The sequence below is a fragment of the Tenebrio molitor genome, chromosome 2 (assembly GCF_963966145.1).
Source record: "Tenebrio molitor chromosome 2, icTenMoli1.1, whole genome shotgun sequence".
Lineage (NCBI taxonomy): Eukaryota > Metazoa > Arthropoda > Insecta > Coleoptera > Tenebrionidae > Tenebrio > Tenebrio molitor.
In genome coordinates, this window is record NC_091047.1 from 17,362,301 (window position 1) to 17,389,072 (window position 26,772).

General features: G+C 34.2%; 1 protein-coding gene across 3 annotated transcripts in view; it reads left to right on the top strand.

The window, feature by feature from the left end:
* sano (serrano) overlaps window positions 1-22,443 on the top strand; it is a 51,768-nt gene extending 29,325 nt beyond the window's left edge. For all 3 annotated transcript variants that reach the window (XM_069037561.1, XM_069037562.1, XM_069037560.1), the window contains one exon: window positions 18,476-22,443. In XM_069037561.1, coding sequence (XP_068893662.1) covers window positions 18,500-20,326 — 1,827 coding nt within the window. In that variant the 5' untranslated portion in view covers window positions 18,476-18,499 and the 3' untranslated portion in view covers window positions 20,327-22,443. The remainder of the gene's footprint in view (window positions 1-18,475) is intronic.
* Window positions 22,444-26,772: the final 4,329 nt, after the last annotated feature.

The following is a 26,772-nucleotide window of genomic DNA, read 5'->3' on the forward strand; positions in this document are numbered from 1 at the left end:
GGGTGTTCTACGTCTACCACTTCTAGCGTAGTCAGTTTCAATTTTATTTGGTCATTAAATTGTATTTCTGACGACCAAATTTTTTTGACAGTACACCAAAAGTGACCGTCAACTGGCTGTAATTGTCGACCTCATCCTCTGACCCTGTTTTAGTATTGTTGCCATATAATTGATATAATTTCTCGTTGTTGCTTCATGTCCTGGTAGCAGGCACGAGTTTGAAAAAATAATTTTGTTTGTAAATTTTCTCAATGTAAACATGAGAAGTTGACTGTTTCTGTTTCTGACGTCACAAAAATCATCGGGTGTACAAATTAGTCTGTCGTTTGTTCAGAGGTAACTTTGGATTATCGTTTAATCGTCCAGTTAAAAAGTTCAATTTTGGCTAACGAGCGATTTTAATTTTTTTTAAATACATACATATTAGTAGAGTGCATTGATATGCTTTTTGTGACTTCCGTGGGGGTTTTGTTGTTACAAGCTGAATTATATATAAAAGAGAAGCTTATGTACTGAGGTTTCAAAATCCCAAGGCCGTCAAAAAACGTCCTGTTCCAAAGGGCATTAAACTTAAGAAGCGAGTTAGATAGATGATCATCAAGAAGAATAAATGACAAAATTTTTGATATATTTTTCACAAAAAGTTTTGTACAGCAAATATTTTTTTTAATATTTCTAAAATGGTCCGTGATTAAAGTTAACATTAGTCTCTTACGGGAGAATAAAATCGAACAAAACTTTAAACCCCAATATCTCAGTTTCAGATGGTTGAAAATCTAATTCATTTTACACAATTTTTTCGTTTCTATCGCGACATCTCTAAAACAAAAGCTCTAATCAAAATTTTGTATTCTTTATAAAAGTTTGTATTATCTTTTGTGTTCATACTAGTATCAGTTTTATAATTTTGTGAATTATAATAAAAACGTTATATAATTTAATGCAATGCAATGTAAATTTTCGGCGATTGGCTATAAGTCGCTACTAGGCGTCCCCACCCCGATGAACCATCTTTTATTGCACTTTTCTCCGTAGCTCCATTGCGCTTCCACACATTACAGATATGTATTATCACAGGATATTATGTATTAATTATTACTATTTATGTACTCATAACAATACCAGTATATAACTAGTATATTATAACAAATCTATCTTTATACAATATTTCAAATTTAACCAAGGGGTAGATAGAAACAAAATAAACTCGCGTAGAATACCAATCAATAAAATATAAACATATTATAATAAATATGTATATAGCCTAGTTATGATACTGTTAAATCCATATTGAATTCTAAATGAAACGTTTAAAGTTAATAAAATTTCACTGGTCATCAGAGCTTTCTGAATCACTTTGTGGAACTGGTGGAAGTGATGCGGCTGCTGTTATTGTTATTGCATTCCTGCAGGACTTCTGGGCCATGCACTTACAAGCACCTATGCACCCTAATGTACTTTTCTTGCATGTGCACACTTTCCTTGCACAATCTGAAATTACCAGATTATTAGTAGACCTATGAATGATTAGTAAAACAATATCTTACCTTTTTTGCACCCGCAAGAAGTTAAAACTGTAAATTTCTCTGGAAGTGGAGGCAATGTTGTTAAAACAGGTAAAACTTCGCCTTTCTCCTCCATTTACCAACCGAATTCTTCAATTGGAGGTAATTGTGGACAAGGAACCATGGCATTCAGCCACACTTTAGTTTGATAATGCACTCTTAAGCAATGTTGCTTAAAAGCATCCTTCGTTGGTGGTAGCTTAGGAAATGATGTCGAAGCTGCCATGAGTCCACGCAAGGTGTTAATTGACGTAATATGTGCATTTTTTGAGTACAGGTTAAGGACAAAGTCATGCATATTACCGAAAATATCGTCGGAGAAATACTATTTAAATAGTGTGGGTGTGAATGATTTCTCCGACGATATTTTCGGTAATATGCATGACTTTGTCCTTAACCTGTACTCAAAAAATGCAGATATTACGTCAATTAATACCTTGCGTGGACTCATGGCAGCTTCGACATCATTTCCTGAGCTACCACCAACGAAGGACGCTCTTAAGCACATTGCATGAGTGCATTATCAAACTAAAGTGTAGCTGAATGCCATGGTTCCTTGTCCACAATTACCTCCAATTGAAGAATTCGGTTGGTATATGGACGAGAAAGGCGAAGTTTTACCTGTTTTAACAACATTGCCTCCACTTCCAGAGAAATTAACAGTTTTAACTTCTTGCGGGTGCAAAAAAGGTAAGATATTGTTTTACTAATCATTCATAGGTCTACTAATAATCTGGTAATTTCAGATTGTGCAAGGAAAGTGTGCACATGAAAGAAAAGTACATTAGGGTGCATAGGTGCTTGTAAGTGCATGGCCCAGAAGTCCTGCAGGAATGCAATAACAATAACAGCAGCCGCATCACTTCCACCAGTTCCACAAAGTGAATCAGAAAGCTCTGATGACCAGTGAAATTTTATTAACTTTAAACGTTTCATTTAGAATTCAATATGTATTTTAACAGTATCATAACTAGGCTATATACATATTTATTATAATATGTTTATATTATATTGATTGGTATTCTACGCGAGTTTATTTTGTTTCTATCTACCCCTTGGTTAAATTAGAAATATTGTATAAAGATAGATTTGTTATAATACTGGGTGCCCCAAAATTCGCGGAACAACTCAATGAGGCAATGTCAACTCATGTTAGAGAATAACTAGAAAAATAATTAAAAAATTCTATACCTCTTAGATTTGAAGATATGGAGGCTCAAAAGGTGCAGCTTTGATCTCATTTATTTTAAATATTAAAAAAGATTTTGACTATTTGTCTTTTACTAACCAGTGGCCTAATAATTCTGAACGATTGTGATCAGGTTTGCAATTATTTTCTTCATTATTTCCAGCATTTCCAAATAGTAATTTTACGTTCGTTTTACCTTAAATAGCGCACGGCAACATGGCTTTGATTTTTCCCTTTCATTTCCATGGATACAACAAAAATGAAATATTTGCAGACTATTGGGATGCATGGAATGTTTTTAAATGTTGCCACATTTAGAGTAACGAATAAGTCCATATCTTCTACAAAAAAGAAGATTGATTTTTTTAAACATTTTTACCTGATGTCTTAATGACTAGTTAACAACGTACTACTATGTTGTTCCGCGAATTTTGGGGCACCCAGTATACTAGTTATATACTGGTATTGTTATGAGTACATAAATAATAGTAATAATTAATACATAATATCCGGTGATAATATCTGTAATGTGTGGAAGCGCAATGGAGCTACGGAGAAAAGTGCAATAAAAGATGGTTCATCGGGGTGGGGACGCCTACTAGCGATTTATAGCGAATCGCCGAAAATTTACATTGCATTGCATTAAATTATATAACTTTTTTATTATAATTCACAAAATTATAAAACTGATACTAGTATGAACACAAAAGATAATACAAACTTTTATAAAGAATACAAAATTTTGATTAGAGCTTTTGTTTTAGAGATGTCGCGATAGAAACGAAAAAATTGTGTAAAATGAATTAGATTTTCAACCATCTGAAACTGAGATATTGGGGTTTAAAGTTTTGTTCGATTTTATTCTCCCGTAAGAGACTAATGTTAACTTTAATCACGGACCATTTTAGAAATATTAAAAAAAATATTTGCTGTACAAAACTTTTTGTGAAAAATATATCAAAAATTTTGTCATTTATTCTTCTTGATGATCATCTATCTAACTCGCTTTTTAAGTTTAATGCCCTTTGGAACAGGACGTTTTTTGACGGCCTTGGGATTTTGAAACCTCAGTACATAAGCTTCTCTTTTATATATAATTCAGCTTGTAACAACAAAACCCCCACGGAAGTCATTTTTATGCATATATTGGAGCGCCGAGCACTCTACTATACCGTTGACTCAAGTTGCAAAAAACCACTTGTCATTTGCAACAGCATTTTTTCAATATTTTTGAACCAAATAAAGGCACAAAAGGACCTGAAAATCATAGTTTGGATTGAATATTTCCCATATAAGTACAGTTTTAAAGTAATTTCAAACGACTAATGCCATAAAATTGCTGTTGCAAATCCAAATTGGTTTTTTGCAACTTGAGTCAACTTTATGTACAAATTGGTGTCGGTGTGCAACAGTTTCAGTCATTAAAAACCATCTTTCCCTACAAGGAGAACTAATAAAATAAGTTTATGTGGGCCAAGTTAGGTTAAATTTTGACATAAAACCGCATGAAACGCGGAACGAGCAACCTTTTTTGGAAGATAACGGTTAGCGTAAAATTAAAAACAGTAGAATTTTGGTAATAATTTTGTGGGATTAATTAAAATTTAATTAGACTGGAATCTGGATTTTGATTGCCAAGTTATTTGGAAAAACTACAAGAAATACGGATAGGTATCGATGGCTGTATTTTCTTTCTCTAATTATTTTATGCATACCCAATTCCACCAATCAAAATTCGGCGCTTGAGGAACCTACATAATTTACTGTGAAAATCGCATTTTTAATAACCTGTCAATTGCGTTCAAAAAACCACAGCATGATCAGTTTAATTAAATACAGAGTTATTCACGAATCACGAGAGACTTCCGATGAAAATTTCGGTATATGCAACCCAAAATATAAGAAACCCCTAGAACTTGATGTTTTATTTGCAATGAACTTAATCCAACTTCCTTCACACAACGACTCAAATCGTACAAATTTGACAACAAAAACCCTACAGCGATGCACGCTGTCGGGTTTTTAATAATTGTCAAATTTAACACTGTTTTTGTCGCTATGCCACAAGTTAAGGTAAATTAATCGATAAATTCAAAGTTCTTATGTTATTATTGTCACACAATATGTCATTTTTATACGTAAAGTTCAGCTCATTGTTATGAGTTCACTAGATAAAAAGTAAAGTCGGTAGAGCTACTTTTGGTACTTTCTGATCTGTATGGTTGGTAGCTTTGATCTTTGTCCGTAGAAACGTTCAACAATTTTTATATTTCTGAATGTTACTACCGTGAGATCATTTAAATTTATAATTAAAGTAGGCGTTTTTTTTCTACGATTGCTGATCCTGCTAATCGAGTCGCTGTGTAAATTAGAGGTTATGTAAACATTTTGACGTTTACGGTTCTCATGTTCAATCGTTTTAATTTAAAAGAAATGAAGCACTAGAAAATAATCCAGTTTTATTGACCAAATTGGCTATGATCTTTTCTTTTCGTGTTGAACTAACTGATTCAGGACGGATGCAGCTTTTTTTTCTGTCAGTGTCTGTTCGACATTTTGTTGCCACCGCATTGCCAGATTTATTATTTTAATATTCGTGAGAAAGTAAAAATGATTTATTTAGAGCCGGTTGCACCGACGCCAGTTAAAGTACTGTATAGTTAACTCAAGTTGCAAAAAACCACTTGTCATTTGCAACAGCATTTTTTTCATAGTTTTGAACCAAATAAAGGCATAATGGGACCAGAAAATCATAGTTTCGATTCAATATTTTCCATATAAGTACAGTTTTAAAGTAATTTCAAATGACTAATGCCATAAAAGAGCTGTTGCAAATGTAAAGTGATTTTTTGCAACTTGAGTCAACTTTAGGTTAAAATCCTCGACTCTCGTGTCAAAAATGGATTACTCCCTAGAATTCGAACTTTTAGGGAAATAACGTTTTTCATGTTGTGTATAACTAGAATTTTCAAAAGTTATTTTGAATGCCTAAGGTTGGTTACTTTGAATTGAGAGATTAAATCCAAATAAATATGCCGGCAGTAACCAAAATTGATTGTGAAACGAAAAATCATCTATCACTTAGCGAGAAATTAGTCATTTGCAACTGTTACAATTAATTTGCCGTCTTACATTTTTGGGATATCTTTTGTTTGTCACCAAAAACCACATAGCCTCCAACCTAACCAAATTTATGGCAACCTAGTAACGAATATCCCTAAATCCTAGGGAGTAATCCATTTTTGACACGAGAGTACGGTTTGGTTACTTTAGCTACCTATTGTTAAAACAATGTTTTCGAATATTTTAATCTGTAGTTAAATTTAACTCACGTCGGTGCAACCGGCCCTAAGTGTGTAAAAATAATTTTAATTTCTGTCAAAGGAAAAGTCAAAATTACCAAAATAATTTTGTTACGACAACAAATTTCCATTAAATGATGCTATTGGGTGATTCAAAATGATTGTGATTAAGTATGGCAACTATGTACGAAAATTTATGTGGCAACTGTGTGGGTGGGGTACAGTTGACATTTGTATGACATTTCATAAGCGTGCATTTGTTTTTTTTATACCATTGCACATTGACTTGACACTTTTCAAAACTGCGGGACTATGAACTGTCAAAGAAATGTCAACTCTATCCTACCCCCATACATTTTCGTATATAGTTGCCATACTTATCTACAATCATTTTGAATCACCCAATACTTCTAATTTAAAAAGGACAGACCAGATTTAACAGATCCGGCAACAATGTACCTATTCAGAAAATATAACCTTAAACTGAAAACAACCTAACCTAACACAAAAAGTGTCAATTTCCTTTAGGGAATTTAGTTATCACCGAAGTACTGCCAACAAGAACACTAGATGGTCATAGCCAACTCGGTCCCAAAAAGATCGTGCATGCCTTATAAATTGTTAATTTTGCAAACATTCATATAAAATTTAAAAATCTAAAAATAGTCATGAAGCAGTTTTGCAAACCATCAAAATAAAACTCTCAGTAAGTCATACCGTGCGTGAATGGACAACCTGTTTTATCAGTATTCAATACATTTTATTACTATATTTTACTGGGCATCAAGTTACAATTTCATAGAAAATAACAATGCAATGAAAGTTTGATAATGATCATAACGATTCTACCGAATTCATTACCTAGATCACATGAATTGTTTATTTTTATTCTTGGTACAGCAATGAAAACACCAACAAAGTTAACGCTTTTACCTAATAATTGTTCGCATGTGATTTACCGCATAACAAGATTTAAAATCGCTTTAGTAAGACTTTCGCTATACGTATACTCTGTTCATCTCAAGACTCACTCACACCGCAATTTACACGTGGCAACGCTGTTAAATTTTGATGTAAGGGAAAATGAAAAGTTAAGTTAAATTTCTTAATTCCTCGACACACTGGATTAAGGCTATTTTAATTTTTTTTAAGTAAATTTCTCTGTTCACGGCATTATACACCGTGCGATCAACAATAATTACTTAGATAAGGGGCAGCTATGACTTTAACAGTGTCAGATTTTTCGTATCTTTGCTAACTTTAGCTAATAAACGTCAAACAACTGTCACTAAGTAATCAAATGTTAACGCAAAAATTGTTTTTACTTCAGAACATAAAAGATTCATCATGAACATAAAGCGCTGTTGCCTGTTTGGCCGAGTTTCGGCAAAATTTTCCAAATTTTGTCTTCTTAGAGGCAGATTTCTTGAATGTTCTGAGAAATACGGTTAGGGTGCTTCGCGAAACTGGAAGTGTAGAACATAAGAAAAGGTCGGGGAGGCCAACAGTACCTACGGACCCCAGATGCCATACTCTAGAAGACATACGTCCAAAATCTCAGGGGCTTCTTTGATCTAAATAATTGTTGATTGCACGGTATGAAATATCGTATGATCAAAAAGTCTTTGGATCAGGGTTGCCGTGGAATAACAAGGTATCTATTTTTTGACATTTACTTGACAACTTTCAAGTTAACAGGTTATAATTCAAAAAGTTTCAAAGAGAACATAACATGTTTATTATTAAATCATACTGCAGTTATGGAAATCGTGGTGAAAATGGTAATTGGGTTTATTCGCCTTGTTTATGTTTAAATGAGTTCCGTGAGAGATTAAGGCTACTTTGAAGTAGACATAAAAACTACGGGCAGTAGGAGTAAATAATTCTATAGATGATTTTTACATTTCATGCCTACCGCGATCCAAAGACTTTTTGATCATACGATAATCTAAAGGGCTTGTGTGGTGTCAACTTGTATCGTCTTCAATTACTACACAGGATTATTATTTATTGTTTGAGCAACGTAAGTCAACAGTTGCTGGATTTTTAATATGTGAACAAACAGGCTATACATCTGTGCACATGCAACAAAATGAACATTTCTTTTACAAAGAGAAATGTAAAATTACTATTATGTAGGTTCTGTAGCAAAAAACACTAAATCGCAGTGGTGTAACGGAAAGCAAATTCAGTCTAAAGCTGGTTTCCCACGGCGCGTGGCTTTACGAAGTTAGAAAAGGCTTGTCTGCCGTCCCCAATCTGACGTTGCAATCGTTGCATTGACGAGTTATTATAACAGTCAAGCTCATTTGAAAAGTAAGCTCGTGATTTTAGTAAACACAAGCAACTTACAATTAAGGCAAATTTCGGCGGTTTAACCACGTATAACTGTGGTCATAAGGTTAATCGTTAAAGCATTCTGGCGTTCCAGACAGATAACTAACATGGTGTTCAATTGAAAAGTTCATCAAGCTGGCTTTGATCTTTATCGCTATCTTTGTCTAACCAACTTAATTTACGATGTTGTTGTCTTTTAAAAAATAAAGTCAAAGCCAACTTGATGAACATTTCAATTGAACACTTGTTATAACGTCACATTTAACTAAAGCATTCAACTAGCTTTTAAAGCTGGTTATTAGACCTGGTTATTTATCTGTCACTTTCTAATGTGCATTCAGTCCTTGTCGCTTCGGGTTTTCAACGAAAGATTTAATATCTAATTTCTTAGGTTAAAAGATGCGTATTTTTGTAGTTTCATTAAAAAAAGTGAAAATGTATTTATTTTAGTTCAGTGAGATATACATGTTATACGTATGTACAGGGTGATTCATATATGTAGTTTCATAAATATTTTAACCAGCGGCAGATTCCGGTCTCAAAAGGCTCTTGACAATAAAATTTTTAGTCATACTTACATCAAAAATTGCCAAAAATTACCATATCGGTTTTTTCACTATTAGTAAATGCCATTCTTCGCTAAATTATTCCACTTTACGTCCAAATGTCCAATGTATAACAAATGTCATGAATGTCATAAGAGAAGCAAACAATTGTTGCTTTAGAGAAAATATTGGTATTATAAAGTTCGCTTTAGTTTCATTTTGACAACAATGCCTGACAGTTTGTTTCAACGTAAAATATTTTCATTTATCTGCAGTTCTTAAAAGATGGTAGTACACTCTTCAACATGCTTTATCTTCAACAATTTTCACCTTAGAACCTAGACATTTTTGTAAAAGTGTCTAAGGGTTGGAATCTACCACCGGTTAAAGTTTGTAAGATACTATATGAATCACTCTGTATATTCGGTTATTGTTAAAAATAATTAATTATTATATAGTATATAACGGTATTAGGCCGATATGGGTTATGTAACAGACGAGGTTGAGATATTGTAAAATCGAGGCAGAGCCGAGATTTTATAATCAACCGAGTCTGTTATATCCATATCGGCCGTAAGTTGTTTTATAGTTTTCTTTATATCAATAATACTTAACATTTAACGATGATTTATTTGTAAGACTGACATTTCTCTTTACTTCAAAAATTAAATTTAGTTGTCATCTGTGCCGTAACCGTAGCAACGGTAGCAAAAATAACGGCCTCGGTCTGATAATTTTGAATAACGGCCTAGTCTGTTATGGGTATCATATTAATTAAGCATTGAGTACTGATAAATTCTAATAACAGTATGGTATAAAGAAAATAAATAAACGTATCAGTTTAGTGGTAAGTAACTGTGTATCTTGTCCTCATCGTAATAGTTATTTATTGTACATATAAGTGTCTTATTAAGCATATAATAAGACAACGAATGCAATACAAAATTTTATCCACAACCAGGTACGTACAAAGAATCACGTTTTTCCTTTAATTTTTTGGAAAATTTTTATTTGACATTTTCAAATGACGTTTGTCATTTTACGATGAATTAATTTATACCAGGAAGTCATGGAAGGGTTGCTACAATATTTATTTCCGATTGTTTCGTCGACCCCATTTGCAATTTTCAATCATAGATTTTTGAAAAGTAGAAAATATTGGCAAGAATATTCTGATTTCAGCGGAAATACTTGCAGAAACTGAAAAAGCGACTTCAGAGTCATTATCGAGAAAATCGAAGGAAGCCTACGAAAATTTCCAAACTTTATTAATTGGAAAGAAAAAAGTGTAACATCAGTGATAACTGAAGAGCGCCTATCAGCGTAATTCTTCAATGTCAGTAAAAAGTATGTACTTCCATTGTCGTAGACAAATGGCTCTATTTAAAGGCAACTTTCAAAGTGCACCGAAACTTCTGGTGAGACTATAGTTCCATCTATTATTGCAGTTAATCTGTCTTCGCCAATGAAACAAAAAAAGACCTATAATATTTTCTTTTTTAAAAGGAAACAACGCCAATGTTTTGTCTGTTAATGTGAATATTAATGTAAATCTTAAGTAGAGCTAAATAAAGTTATTCTGACTTTAGCGCTATAGTGTCTTATTACTTATAAGACACTAGTGTCTTATAATATAAGACATTAGTGTTTTATTAATCCCATAAGACGTCTCAAAACAGTAGAATTATGACCTCATAATGTATCGGTTGTGGATAAAAACACAAATGCATTTTGTTAAGCTGTGTCCGTACAGTTTCTAATTTAAAAGTATAAACAAAAAAATTAAATAAAATGACTGAAGAAAGCCACACTCTTTCCATTGAAATTAATGATTATGACCACATTATACGTACCTTCAAGACAGTGCGACAGTGTCGACTTCGACTGCAAATGTTAAATAATTTCAAATAAAACAAGGTGGCAACATATTTAATGTCACGTTGGACACCCTGCATTTAGCTATGACGTCATCTCACTAAACTATGACGTAATTAACACATTTCACATTTTCTTTATTTAAGTTTAAAATCGTGTTCAAGGCAAATTTCTAACAATTGCTTATTTTTCAGTTTGTGAGCGTTAGTTATATGGTGCGATCAACAATTACGTAGATAAGGGGCGGCTATGACTTTGGCAGTGTCAGATTTTTCGTGTCTTTGCTAACTCAGCTAATAAACATCAAACAACCATCACTATGAATCAAATTTTAACGCAAAAATGGTTTTTACTTCAGAACATAAAAGATTCGTAGTGTTATTCAATAACGGAGAAAGAACATACAGCGCTGTTGCCCGTTTGATCGATTTTCGGCAAAAATTTTAAATTTTAACAGGTATATGCAACCAAAAATACTTCCATGCATTCTATGGAAATACGTCCAAAATCTCAGGGGCTTCTTTGATCTAAATAATTGTTGATCGCACGGTACAATATTACAGAGGTCTGCACTGATTTCGATGTTTGCATAAAATTGACAGTTTTTGAACAATTTGGACCCCCTGATTACGAAAATGATTTTGGTTTTGCGCTATCACGTCTAGTTTTTTCACAAATCGTTTTTTCTCGAAATTGAAATGTTCACCTAGAATGAATAAATTATTTCAAAATTTCGATATCAATACCATTGGTTCTTGCCACCTCCATGTAACATTTTTTCCAAAGCTCGCTCTCTTTTGATAACCAACTCCCCTTCAAACAGCATTCTGATTGGTCAACTTAATCGTCCTCTAGCTCTTAAACCATTGGAGCCTGAACATTTTTTTCTGCAGATTATCACTCAGAAGTTAATCCAGAACACCCCCTTCAAGGGATGGGCGCGAATTCTGGGACACTCTGTATAAAATAAATGCATTGTGTATTTTTTTTTCCGTTTATTATTTCCTTCATACATATAAAAAGCCGTAGTTGCTATGGTTTTTCTGGCTTTTATATCGGTTAAATTTGAAACTTCAAAATTTAGCCGGGTAAATATCTATTTGTCAAAATTTACTCGCTTCGGAATTTTTTGCAATCATTGTCAAAGATGTTGCAAATAATTCGTTATAAAATTCAGGAAATAATCATTCCGAACACCCCGCTTGCATGAAAATAACCTGATTAAATTTTGACGTTTTTTGTCGCAACGTTTTGCTTAAATAAATATTTCTGGTAAATTTTCCACCCAAAATCCCTCGTGCTATTTCTAAGCAAAACCTTTTGGGATATTACTGTTGAATACAGGTGTCCCAAAAATGGCGTACTAACGGTGCACTACGGTGTAGAAGAGATTACCGTAAACGCCAGAAAAATGTTAAAAAAATTCTATTGGACTTATTTTCTGATCTGACGGTCTTTGAATGTGGCACTTAACAGGTCAATTATTTTAAAATATATGTATGAAATTTTCATGACAGCTACGTCTAATCGTACATATTATCACAAAGTACAAGATCACTCACTATCAATATCTAATCCTGCATAATAGAGAATTTTGAAGTTTTGAAAATCGAAATAATTATTTTAAATCCTCTACGGTAACATTGCAAGGTAATGATGTATGAATATACAGTGCATTCACTTTTGTTTTAGACCAGAGTAGGCTAAGGAAATTTGGCGAGTTGTATGGTAAGACTGTGGCTGAATGACAATATATGTTTGGGGCCTAATGGGGGCTCCAGGAATTGCTCGGAACCAAATGGGGCTCCTGGGTTTGCTCAGCCTAATGGAGGCTTCACTGGTTTGACTGTAGGCGCGCGTGAACTGACACACCGTATCGCTTTGTGTAAAACCTTTATTTACATTTATACAATTCTTTGGACCGTACGACCGTACTCGAGATGTTGGGTAAGAATGACTTCTGACTTGTGACTCTGACTGTTCTACCCTGAGTCCATCTCGGTACTGTCGTCTCAAATCTCTCTCTTCACCCACGCAGGGGTGGTTCTCGGTTCTGAAAGGAGGGGGGTGGCTCTACGCCCCGACAATATACATCATGTATAATATTTGAGGTTACACTTTCTTGTCAAAATTCATGCCCATGTAGCCAAGCATTATCATTTTCCAATTAACTACATAGTTTCGAGGACTCAATAATGTGTGTATTTAGTGATAAATGTAAATATTGCACAAATTTAAAACTAATTTACCTTAATGTCAAATTTGACACTGGCAGTTCAAACAATTTTGATTTTGTTATTTTGACATAGCCCCGATACCAACATTTAAAAAAATTAAAATAGCCTACTCTGGTCTAAAACAAAAATGAATGTATTATATCATTGTTTACATTGTATTATCGTTAATAATAATAATAAAAATAATAGATTTTTTTGTCGGAAACATTTTTTCCATATTTTTTTCATGTACATTTAAGCATCCTCGATAAGGTAGTAAGTAGTTTGTACGCCATTTTTGGGACACCCTGTATATTTTAAAATTTATTTTATCACAGTAATAATTCAAACTTGAGATTTTTTTTTTAATGTCAAGTAGATATTTTGATGTAACATTGTTACTCGATTACATACATTCATTGACCTGTGTTTTTTTTTAACTAAACGTAAGGACTAAGTATGGGCAATGTTCGCAGTTAAATATAATACTTACAGGGTGTCCCAAAAATGGCGTACTAACTATTTACTACCGTATCTAGGATGTTTAAATGTACACGAAAAAAATATGGAAAAAATTTTTTAGACAAAAAAATAAATTATTATTATTTTTATTAATAACGGTAATACAATGTAAACAAAGATGTAATCGTACATCATTACCTTGCAATGTTACCGTAGTGGATTTAAAATATTTTTTTCGATTTCCATAGCTTCTAAATTCACTATTGTGCAGGATTAGATATTGGTAGTGAGTAATCTTGTACTTTGTGATAATATGTACGACTAGAGGTAGCTGTCATGACAATTTAATACATATATTTCAAAATAATTTTCCTGTTAAGTGCCACTTTCAAGGACCGCCAAATCAGCAATTAAGTCCAATAGAATTTTTTAAACATTTTTCTGACGTTTACGGTAGTCTCTTCTACACCGTAGTGCACCGTTAGTACGCCCTTTTTGGGACACCCTGTATATGTATAAATTAAATGACCGGTATACACTCTAGTGGTCTAAAATAAAATTCAAGTTTCTAGAAATGTGGGTTGCATACTCTGTAAATATTGAATCTATCATGACAGCTGTGATGAGATTCAAATGGCGGCGAAACGGCCGCGGCGAAACGTCCCCGTGGCGAAAGGGCTGGCGGCGAAACGGCCGCGGTGAATCGGCCGCGGCGAAACGGCTGCGGCGAAACGTCCCATCCCCGTACCTAGGGCACGTAAAATCTGAAATATATCCTTCAAGCAGTAACATTTTTGCCCTGAAATTATGCTCTAATTAATGTATATTCTAGTGCATTTTGTAGTGTTGGGTTCATTTAATACAATTTAAAATCTCCCAATCTCTTGCTGGACAATGTACAGGGTCATTATAAATGATTGTCCCATCGCAGTTGGCGTTGAAAACCCACACAAATTTGGGATGTGCCCCTAGCTTCGCAACGTTACACAAACTAGTAGACAAATTTACATTACCGCCAGCAGCGCTATCTATCGGCGATGCTAGTCTCACTCATGTTATAAAGCTTGCGGCACTACTGCGTTGAGACAATTATTTATAATGACCCCGTATAAACAATGAAAAGTGCAAAGTGACAAGTGCTGTCAAATGTCAAATTTACAAAACGAGGAAAGGCGACAAAATTATACGACCTAGACATGTACAAGTCGCAAAACATAGCTTGATACTTGAAATGCGCACTTAGAATGAGAAATCCGACTTGCAAGAAAGACCGAAAATCCTCCCACGGCTTCGTTTCCAGTTGGTCTCTCCCCACTATGTCACACAATTTCACTGCGCATCCATTTCCCAAGTATCAAGCTACGTTTTGCGACTTGTAAATCACAACCAACTACGGCGGTAGAATTGTAGAAACATTTACGACAATCCTGAATCAATTCTTAAACTAAGGGCCAGTTTACAGAAGCGAAATTAAGTTAATCATAATCAAATGCGAGATTCATTGAACACGTGACCAGATTGAACCAATCGAAGTTGCGGATTCATGGGTTAATCGCGCATTAAAATTTAATTCGAATGAAATATTTAATTCTCTTTCTATAAACTAGCCATTAGACTTACAAACGTCCTGTTAGAAATACAAACAATACGAGGTTGGACTTGTGTCATTTTAACTGTAACATGTACAGGAATGAATTATTTTACTCTTTTAATTAGCACATTTTTTAAATCAAAATGTAGGTACGGTTGGCTTCAAAAAAAACGGGAACTGTCAGAAAAAGTTCTGTCAAATTGTATTAAATTTTTATAGTTTGAAACGGTCTTTTAGAATTTAGGTTAAAAAACTACACTTATGTGTCAGAAATGTCAGTTATGCAAATACAAATACTACTGTCAAACAGACACAAATTGACAAATTAAAATTCCAATTCACATTAGGTCAAATTTCATTTCCCGTTTTTTTTTGAAGCCAACTGTATGGACTATAGACATGTCTATCTATTTTTAGAAAGTAGACCGTTTACTTGTCGCATTTTCTGCTGTTAAAATAATAAATTAGGGTCCAGTTTATAGAAAGAGAATTAAATATTTAATTCGAATTAAATTTTAATGTGCGATTAACTCATGAATCCGAAACTTCGATTGGTTCAATCTGATCACGTGTTCAGTTAATCTGTCATTTGATTACGATTAGCTTAATTTCGCTTCTGTAAACTGACCCTAGATTTAACAAGAAAACTTTAGAAACTTATAGATAGTAACGACTTTGATTTTATATAATATAAAATCAAAGGTAACGATTTATGTTGGCCAAAGGGCACTAAGGCGACGAACAGTACCTATAATATATTCATTTTCTAAATGCATGAAGGTCAGCCATGACTTTGTTAGAGTATTAACTCTGTATAAACTATGACAGTATAAAATGTCATTTGGAAGTAAAAACGTCAGTGTCAAAGCACAAACAATAAAATAGATTCGAACTTCATAAAATAAAATGTTTTAATTTTCTGAAAAATCATGTATGTAATTATAAAGAAGTCTTACTTCTCTTTGATTTTAGGAGCATTATTTTAAACTAAACTTAACTTTTCGGCATTATCCTTTCTTGCTGACTTCCTGGTTTTTCTGTAATAACATCGTAATTAGACGACGTCCAATCTACAGACAAAATTACTAATTTATTTATCAAGGCTGTGTTATGTTAAAGATATTTGTTAACCTTGTTACCAGATCATCAAAGCTCAAATCAGGCCTATTTTGCTTCATGTGTTTATTTATATAGCATTTCAAGATGCTGCATTTTGTTTCTTGAGACACAACTTTCGGCATCGTGTTGAAGAAAATTTTTACTTGATACCTGACAGTTGATGACAGTTTATAATGTCAAATTTACTATACTGCGTGAAGTGTGTCAAAAAATCATGGTCATCTCTCATGCGTTTAGAAAATGAATATACAGGTGTCCCAAAAATGGCGTACTAACGGTGCACTATTTTGTAGAAGAGATTACAGTAAACGTCAGAAAAATGTGAAAAAAATTCGATTGGACTTATTTGCTGATTTGGCGGTCTTTGAAACTGGCACTTAACAGATCAATTATTTCGAAATACATATATGTATTAAATTGTCATGACAGCTACCTCTAATAGTACATATTATCACAAAGTACAAGATCACTCACTATCAATATCCGATTCTGCATAATAGAGAATTTAGAAGTTTAGGAAATCGTAAAGATTATCTTAAATTCACTAAGGCAACACTGCAAGGTAATGATGTACGAGTATATCTTTGTTTACATTGTACTATCATTTTTGCAATAATTGATTTTTTTGTCTGATACCATTGCCCATATACAACGTGATCAAGAATGACTGAATCTGTTGGTAACAATGAAAATTTGAATGATTTTGGTATCACTGTAATCTAAACGTATTTCCGGTTGTCAGGTTTGACAGCGTTGACAGACGAATTTGACGTTTACCATCAAAGGGTCATTTTTGTAATAGCATAAACATACCCGACATAACCTAGTTTTCGTGTCAAGTTAAAACATCCGGTCAGTGCCAATTACGAAACAGAAAAACACCAATATTTTTCAATTGTTTCATTGCCAACAGACTCAGTCATTGTTGATCACGCTGTACATTATTAACATTGCGCATACATTAGCAACATATCTGTGAGCTCATTATTTTCGTAATGATAAAGCTATTCCGACTAATTAGATGACAACTCTGACAGTATTTTTGATTAACGTCCATGCTCATTTGATCTTTTTTTTTGTCAATTCTAATTTCTAACAAATCAGCGCAAATTTGAACAGGACCGGTTTCAAAAATTTCAAAAAAATTAACTTATTGTATCTTCATTGCCGTACACATTTTACTAAGGTGATTTTGGCTAAAACTCTTTAGAACAACGGATACTATCACATGTTAAAAGGAACGCCTCAACTTCGAAAACACCTGTATATGACTATTTAATTCATCTGTCACTTCATGTTCATCAACCAATGAAACAAACTTAATTTTAGTGATTTCCATGGTTACAAAAGAATTGCAGCGGATATTGGACTAGTACAAATATCAGCGACTATTGTACTCGTAATCGAAGTGAATATTTTAAACAATTGAAAATCTTCATTAAAAATTTTTTTGCAGCGAAAAACGAACACAAAAATATTATTTTCTAACAAATTGAAGTGTACAATTTGAAAAACTGAAAGAAATTTAAGGAATTTGATTCATTAAGTAGTCCTTTCGAATTCGACTCCTGCTAACTAACGCACTCGTCAAATTCATATCCCAGCGCCGTTGATATTCGTAACACCACCACAAAAATAATCGGCATAACATTACAACTGAAAATCGTACGACACTCATTAATGACCAATAGAAAAATTAATAATAAATATGTGATTAATAAGTGGAAGTTTTTTGCTGTCAAAGATGTCAAATTTTATTAAATTACACAATTGAAAAATGGATTACTTCTATTCAGGGTTTATGTCGTTACGATTTTCTTACCGAATCTGCATTTGGACATTGTTTTGAGTGCGTTCCAACGACGTCGTATTAATTTCAAATTAGGACGTTGTTGGAATTAATGCTCTGTGCTCTGATGAGATTATAAGTGAAAATTTATAAAGAATTTCGCACCGATGGTATAAACTTCTGTGATCTAAATACGACCACGTCAACTCGACAGATTTGTTTTTTATTGAATTTCTGCTTTCGATCCTGTTCAGAGACAACCCACATAATAAAGCGCATACAAAGCTATTTGTTATTATTAAAGAAGACTCCAAGAGTTGTCTCGATGTCCTTGAAATTTTCTACGCTATTTCCTGCGTCCACTAACTTACTTTTTCTCTCTTCATATCTAAGATGGTCCGTCTTGATCGTCAAACAAACGCAACTTTCGATTGCGCTTCTAAGTAAACGGCTGGGTTCTAATTGTCAGTTTTTGGTTGTTGCAGAGATGAGGATCGAGTGGTACTAGAATGGCCGCTACCGATGGTCAAATCACAGTTGCAGCGGCACGATGGGCAGACGAAGGCAGTTATCTTCGTGAATTCGTTTCGAAATATCAGTTGCCAGCCGTAGTGAAAATAATCAAAGGACAGTATGGAGGACTGGGAGTGCCCACGTTGCCCAGCCCCGGTTTGCAGTCGACGGCGCTCTTGGTATCAGCGGGAAAGAGACAGAAGATCGTGGCGCAAGCGGTAAAAATTAAAGAAGGTCGAAGGTTGGTGTGCGTCGGTCCTCGATTAGTAATTCCGGATACGTACACCGGATATTTCGAGTTGCTCAGCGAAGAAGGCAGGGCCGTGCGGTGTATAGAGAGCGTGACAGAACTATCGCGGCGAAGACCAGAAGAAGGGTGTCTGGTTCGAGAGACCATCCGGGGGGTGCAAGCTAAGACTGATTCGGAAGGTGCCATCGTACCAGAAGGCGCTAGAACTATTCCTGCAGGTGAAATACTAGTCCCCGCCGGTGAAATTGTGCTAGCTGGTTCCAAAGGTCGGTACCTGAAATGCCTCGATAGCAGAGGCGACACCATACTCTTGGGCTTAGAACAAAGAGGTAAATTTTCTGCGTTGGCGCGAGAAGACAATATAAGCGGAGTCCACACCGCAAAAAATCTCCTAAGCAAGCGATTGCCTTTAACAGTTAGATTAGTCCACGGCACCGCACCCCGGGGCCTGAAAAGTCCAAGTCATTTTGTGCCAGAGCTTAGATTATTATCGGTTTTCGAAGAAGAGCACGTATTCGCGTTGCCCCTGCAGAAGGAGTCGCAAAGCGTGACCGCCTTGCCCTTGGCTGCGCCCCTAAAACTGCTGCGGACAAGAAACGAAGAGCAACTGAGAACCATGACGGAATTCACCAGATTGGTGGAGAAATGCACCAAATTAGTTAGCGACGTAGCAGACCGAATCCAAGTCCTAGATGGCAAATTGGGCGACTCAAAGAAACAATCGCCGGCCCAGCCCGCGGAATCCAAGAATGGTTATTTACTACGTCGAAGCGCTTCGTCGGATTCGGCAAATCATCGCACGAAGCACTCCCATCAACGCAGAGACGAGAATCGAATACCCATCCACTCGAAGGATTACGACGAGATCGACCAGATATACGATTACGTGCGTGGATTCGCTCCGCTGCCCAAGAACATCCGATCGCCCTTCACCGACCCTTCGCCGTCCCTGACTTCGCACAGCTCCACGCCCTCGCATCCCGTCTCTGACCTCACGAAACCGGAACCGCCGCCTATCGAAACCATACCGACGAAGAAGCTCCAAGCGGAGAAGAGGAATCGCAAAGCGGCCTCGTCGACAATACGCGACGCCACCGCCAAGAATTACGCGCACGTGGAAAAGACGCCGCCAGGGCTGCCGAAGCTGTACGTCAAAAATGGTCAATCTCAACGCAGCAGGCTGCTTCGCCAGAAGAGCGCCTCGCCCATGAAGGAAACTCCACCTAGTCCCATTTCGAAATCGGGTTCGCCGCTGTTCAACATTAGGTACAAATCTTTAAATAATTTGCAACAAGCGATGGAACTGGACGGCACTCTGGACTCGAGCAATTCGGGAGGTCGAGCGTCGGGGGATTCCGGAGGGGTCGCCAAACAACCGGAGAAGAGGTCTAGAAAGTTGTCCAGACCGAGAAGCTTGACGAATTTAGTGTGGGAAATTAGAGAACACCCAGATATCTCAATGCCAGTGATGGAAAAACCGAAGAAAATTGAACCCGCAGCCATAGTTTATAAGAAACATTCCAAGTATGCGATTAACGGCCCAAGTCAACGCCGGGGAACACTTTATTTATAAAATAATATAAGTATACCTATACTGAGTAATGTACCCCTTATCAGCTTAAGCTGTTTGTGATTTGTGTATTGTAACTTTCTTAAAAGTTCTATTGTTTTAAGACTTGTGATTTTTAGTTTGTAGAGATTTTTTATTTAATTTAAACAGTTTGTGATAACGCTCCGTTTGAAACACCGAAAAATGACCACTCTTACTTGAAATTCTGCACACTTTCTAATTCACTGTTTAAAGTTTATTGTGCGGATCATTAATACCTGCCCAACTTGCGCATAAATATTCATTTATTTAACTGTTTACCATTTAAAAATTATTGTTACAAACAAGTCATTTCGTTTAATTAAATGCGTAGTCCATTTGATCATAATTAACTAGAACGTATGTGTTCAAATAAAATACATTTTTCATGCATCTCGTTCTCTTAAAGGAATAAATTAAATAATGTACCTAATCTTTGAAATTTTCCAGTTGAGTTCTCCCATGCCACTGCTTTTTGCAATGTGGAAATGTCTAGAATACTAATGCAATTAATTAGTACCGGTAATTGTTTTTCAACTAATGTAGACGTGCAGTATGTATATCAAAGAATGGTTGTTGAACAGTGAACCACGCCATTCAACGGACTCCCGACTGCTGTCAAATGGGTTCACAGGAAGTAAGGGTCTTTGACTGGCTCTACGCCTGTGCATACATTACTGGCTACGTCTTGAATCTTGATTATTAATGTACTTTCGAAACGGCAAGTTTTCAGTTCGTTATAACATAATAGGTACCGAACGACCATAACCTCAACAATTACCAGTTTGTTACAGAAATTTTGTAATTCAGCTGTATTATCGCCAAGATTAATTGACTTTAATGAAGCGATATTCTTGAAAAATATTACTCAAGTTCAAAGATAAACGATTTGCGCTCTAGTAATGTTTCCTTTTAATAAAATGTAATGTTTTATTTTATTTTGTTTAGATTCTATTTTCAAAATAACACTCGACTACATACTATCAAATGAACCAGTTAGTTATGTCACGATATCTTAATCATTCCATTTCTTTGTTGCTGCAGTTTTATTTTTACTTTGGTACCAGATTTGAGGTACCTATGTACACTACGGAGAAATTTTTATTGTAGTCAAAATAAATACATATTTTATTCAAGATTTTATGTTAGACCAGGAGTTTATTTTATCAGTGAGTAAACTAGCTCTATGTACTGTATATATATACACGATCGTTATAATTGATTGTCCCATCGCAGTTGGCGCTGAAAGCCCACACAAATTTTTGATGTGTCGCCAGCCTCGCAACGTTATACAAACTAGTATAGTCCGATTCAGGAAAGAACGCAACTGCGTCATCAATTTATGATTAAGTTACTACATACGGTGAACCGTTTATGCTTATGTTGAAAGAAAAGATCTTTGAAACGTAGGTATCTGGAAATTGCTGAATTCGTACGAATATGATCGGTGACGCACTTGCGACCTTTCTTGAATGGGACTATAGACAGATTTCCACTACCACCTATCAGCTATACTAGTCTCACTCATGTTATGAGGCTTGCCCTACATTCAACTAGGTCACCAACGCCTACTGCGATGGGACAATCATTTATAATGTAATGACCCTGTATTTATTAAAATTTTAGTTTACTATTTACTGCCCAGCCTCTTCATATCACCACGGACAAAAACAATATAATTTTCAATAGATAAATATTTTTGACGTGATTTAGTTTCAAATGGATTTGTTATCATTAAGTTGTTTTGCCATAATTGTGTAATTAGGCAAAGTTACTGATGCTTATTTTTCATCTGTGATGAAACCATGTCGTTTTTTATACGTTATGATGTAGTTTATAGTTTTAAGTAATATTTTGAAATACGAACACATCATTTTTCTCAGAAAACACTGAATGCCTTAAATCGTGCTTTATTATTTTTTAAGGCCTGCAAACTTGTCGTTAATTGTGACTTCTATGTTTGTATTCCTAATACATATATAAATGCAATACGCATGTATTTTTGGATTTTAAATTTACTGTTATATATTTAATGAGTGTCGATGTATTTATTCTGCAGATTGTAAGATACATATGTCGAAAATAAAGAAATTTCTGTTTAACAGCATTTTAGTACCTAATATCTACAAATAGCTATTCATTTAAAATTTAATAATTAATAATTTAAAGAAATAAGCATTTTGTTTACTCAAAACGACAGATTTTTATAATTGACATTCAGCAAATTTTCTGAGCCCTTTCCTATTTGTCCATTCCCTCCGTGTGGTGTAAGTTGTGTCGAATATCAAAAGGTCAAAGTGCAAACAATACTGCAAAGAAGAACTACAGTTAATTTCAAAATTATAGAGTACACCTAATTTTCTACAGTGTGAAATGCACATTTTTTTGTCAATCATCAATGTCAATTTTGACATACAAAATGCCTGATCAAACCGAAAACGCGAAAGTGCTCATTCTTCACTATTATAACATCGCGAAGAGCACCGTGCAGAGGATAAAACAGACGCTATTGTGGTGTTCTAAAATAACAGCGACATTTTATGTTGTCAAACTTACCTAACCTATATAAAAAATATGACACTCAAAATTCAAAAAGGCATCTTTACATGTGGAAAAAACTGTAATAAATCGACTTCTTGATTTTTGAGGTGTACTCGATAATTTTGAAATTAACTGTACTTATATACACTGATCGGCACAAAAAATGACTCATTATGATTTCTTTAATAAATGATCTTGAAATTATATTTGTGCTTATTTTTCTTTATTATAGTTAAATTGGGATATTTTCAATGATCGAGAGTGCTATGGTCACCATGGCAACCAAATTATTTTGTTCAAATAAATTATTAGAAAATTTGCGCTACTTCCATGTTGTGTTTTTGTCGGTTGATTTACGTGTTAAAAGATTTAATTTGACAATACGAGATACTAATTCAAAATGCTGTTCTTTTGGCAATTTTTCATTAAAATTTTATTTGCTGTGTTTAATGTTTCGTTTGTCGGATATTCTTTGGCAAAGAATAACTTAAATAACACTTATCAATACAACATGATATCAAAAAATTAATGAATAAATGAATTACTTAATTGTATGTATTAATAAAATTGTGAGTCGTTTTTTGTGCCGGTCAGTGTATTTAAGCATGCAATTATCAACTGAAATTTTTATTTCAAAAAGGCTTTTGCCCAGACAACGGTTACCATAAACTGTCAAACCATAGAGAAGATTACGAAATAAAAACAAAGTTCCTCGAGTTTATTTTTTTATTGGCGTGATCTGAATTCTAAGTTATTAACGAATACGAATCACACAATATTTGTTGTTATGTGAGTGTTCTCAATAGCTCAAACCGCCCTGGGCAGTTGCCCAATTTGTCCTCCTTACCCCCCCCTTCTCCTAGTTATGGCACTACTGGTACGTTTCTTGACGGAAAGTAGTTACACCGAATACATTTTTAATTCTGAATAAAAAATACTAAAATAAAAAATTATTTGTGCCGGTTTGTCAGTGAAGTATCTACCATTTACGTTAATGTAATTTTGATTTGTAAATATTTTTTCACGTAGGTAATCAAAGGTGTTCAATTGTATGATGTTATTATGTCCTCATAAGGAGTGATCCAATCATCGTTCATTTCAAAATATCCTTGAAAACTTAAAAAAAATTGCAGTTGAACTGGCAATCGAAAAATAATGGAGTAACTGTTACTAAAAATAACTAATTACGTTTGTGAAATTGTAAAACTTGAAAAATTTGTAGCCACCACAAAACAAACTCTGCCTTGATCATTAAAACTTGAATCATCCTTAATCGGTCATAAGAAATTCCAACAAGGTAAACATAATTAAACAAAACCTTGATTTTTTTAATGTTTTGGCAATAATGTATTCATTTATGTTTTTACTAATCACTTAAGACATTTTCTGATTCGGAGCCATTAAAACATCCACGCATCTTTTTACGTCTCTACAAACCAATAAAAACTCATTTTGAAACAGCACTTTTTTTTCTCCTAACAATGTATTTTATTTATTAAAAGGCTTCATTTTATAACGGACGCTTATAGAATACATGCATAATGCAGGTATAAGTTAATGGCAATGACCATCTGGATACATACCTAATTAAAGTTTTACTAAATCTTTTAAAAGGTGGATGTCGTTTCGATGTGTCTAATCAAGGACTACAAACATCGTTTTTTTTTTTGTAATCGTGCCATTACATCAACAATTGAATTTCTTACACATACAGGTACGTAACTAAGTGGTCATCCTTCAGTAGAATTTGAAAAAATCAAAGTAATGTTAAATGTGTTCTGCGTAAAATAAATGATGAGATAGCTACATTACAATAATTAAAGTATGGAAATTCTTGTTGTTCCTGCTCATGGGATCTTGAAAAGAACCTGTACAGCGTGCAAATCAGATAGGTACCCAATACACATAAAATTATCATACAAACGTTTCTTGATGTGGTCTGGACGATTATCAAAATTACACGTTTTGAGACTTGAACTGTCTATATCGTGATGAACTTATTTATGAGAAAAGAGCAAACATCCTCAAATTTAGCTCGTGAACCATGCAAAACTGCCCTTTTGTTAAGTTTTCCAGCAATTTATTGTATCATGTAGATACCCTTCTGTTGTCAACAGGTTACTATAACACGGAGTGAACCTACATAACTATTTATAAAACTAATGAATCAGTCAATTTTATATGCACACAACGATACTTCATTTTGAAACTTTAGATACGGTCTTTCCACTAAGATTCCATTGAAGTGAAACTTTTTCTTCGAGTTGCTCTCAACTTTCATCCTAAGAATAATTTAAATTATTTGTCATGAGGCATAGGTAAATGAAAGTCCTTACAATTGGTTAATTTCTGAGATTATTATTTTTGTTGCTGCTTCTTTTTTTATTATGTTTATCAGTTAAATATGTATGGGATTATTGGGATTTGATATGGGGGAAAACCTAATTAAGGTGAAAATGCTGTGGAAGTGTGTTACTGTTAAATATCAAAAAACATCAAATGAGATCTTTTATAAAAATAAAATGTGAAGTCTTTTATGTAAAATCCAACAAGATTCGGTTTATAAAATAAAAAACAATTTAAAAGTCGGTTGCTTGTGAATCCACCATCCGCATGAAGCAAGGAAGTACTGACGGATAATAATCCCTGAAAAAAAAATTACCTGAATGAAAGTATCAATAACCATTAAAACTAAACAATCAGCAACGAGGGAAACTAGATATGACTACATATTTATCTTCGGACTGTTGTACTATGCTGTTGGGCTGTGGCCTGTGGCAAAGAATGGTTGTGGCAATGGTAGCGACATCTCCACTTTCTAGAGCAATTCTCAAAAGGTTGCTGTCTGTACTGACTAGACGAACTCTTTGAGAAAATATAGAAAACTCTTCTTATCCTTACATAGGATCACAGACAATTAAACTATAGTAAGACGTCGCATTGCTACCCAATTTTTGGAAACACGATTCCAGCGCGGCGCGAGCAGTTGGCCGAACTAATTTTATATTATTAATATTATTTATATTATTAATTTTTTATTATATAAAGCATGCTTGATGGAGTTGTTTAAATTAATAATTTTGTCCTCATTTAATATTAATTTCAAATGTAAAATGTCTTTAAAATGCACAACGTTTTATTAATTATAAGAAAAATTAACAATAAATGAATTAAATTAAAAACTAGAACCAAAACTAAAATTAAATATTCTGAAAATCCCCATTTTCTTCGTAAGTAACATGTCTTTGACGATTTTTTTTTAAATTCTCTTCTTACGTCCTGCAGTTTTTTTTTTTATAAATGATCAAATTGATTGATGCATTCAACAATTTTGTTTTAATTTCCAGAAAATGGCTTTTACAAATAAACCATGAAAATTAATTTTTCGTTCTAAGGCGATACGTAATTTCTTTCCAATACTTCTTTTATTCAAAAATACACTTAGATCGTAAATTTTGGCAACACAACACACAACTCTTCTGTTATACATTACATAGTGGGTCGATAAAAACGGTACCAATTTTGTATGCTCATATTTTCTTGAGTTATTATCTGTTTTTAATGAGTAATATACCAGTGAAAAGCTCAATATTTATAGAAAAGGTTGTTGTTGTCAAGAACTCAAAAATTGTGCGTCACAACATGAAGACATGCAAAAATTCTCTCAATTATAAGTTTTACAGATATGGTTCAATATGCTCCCCATTTTTATTAGCTACCATTTGCAATCGTCTTCACTAGTGATTGATGGAGCAACATCAACATCGCACCGAGCGGCACAAACAATCATATACCTTGAGCTGAAGGCTCCTGAACAATTAACGGAATGCTGGAATCAGCTACCTCAGAGACAAATATGTAGCTTCTGCAATTGGGGACGGACAAAGACG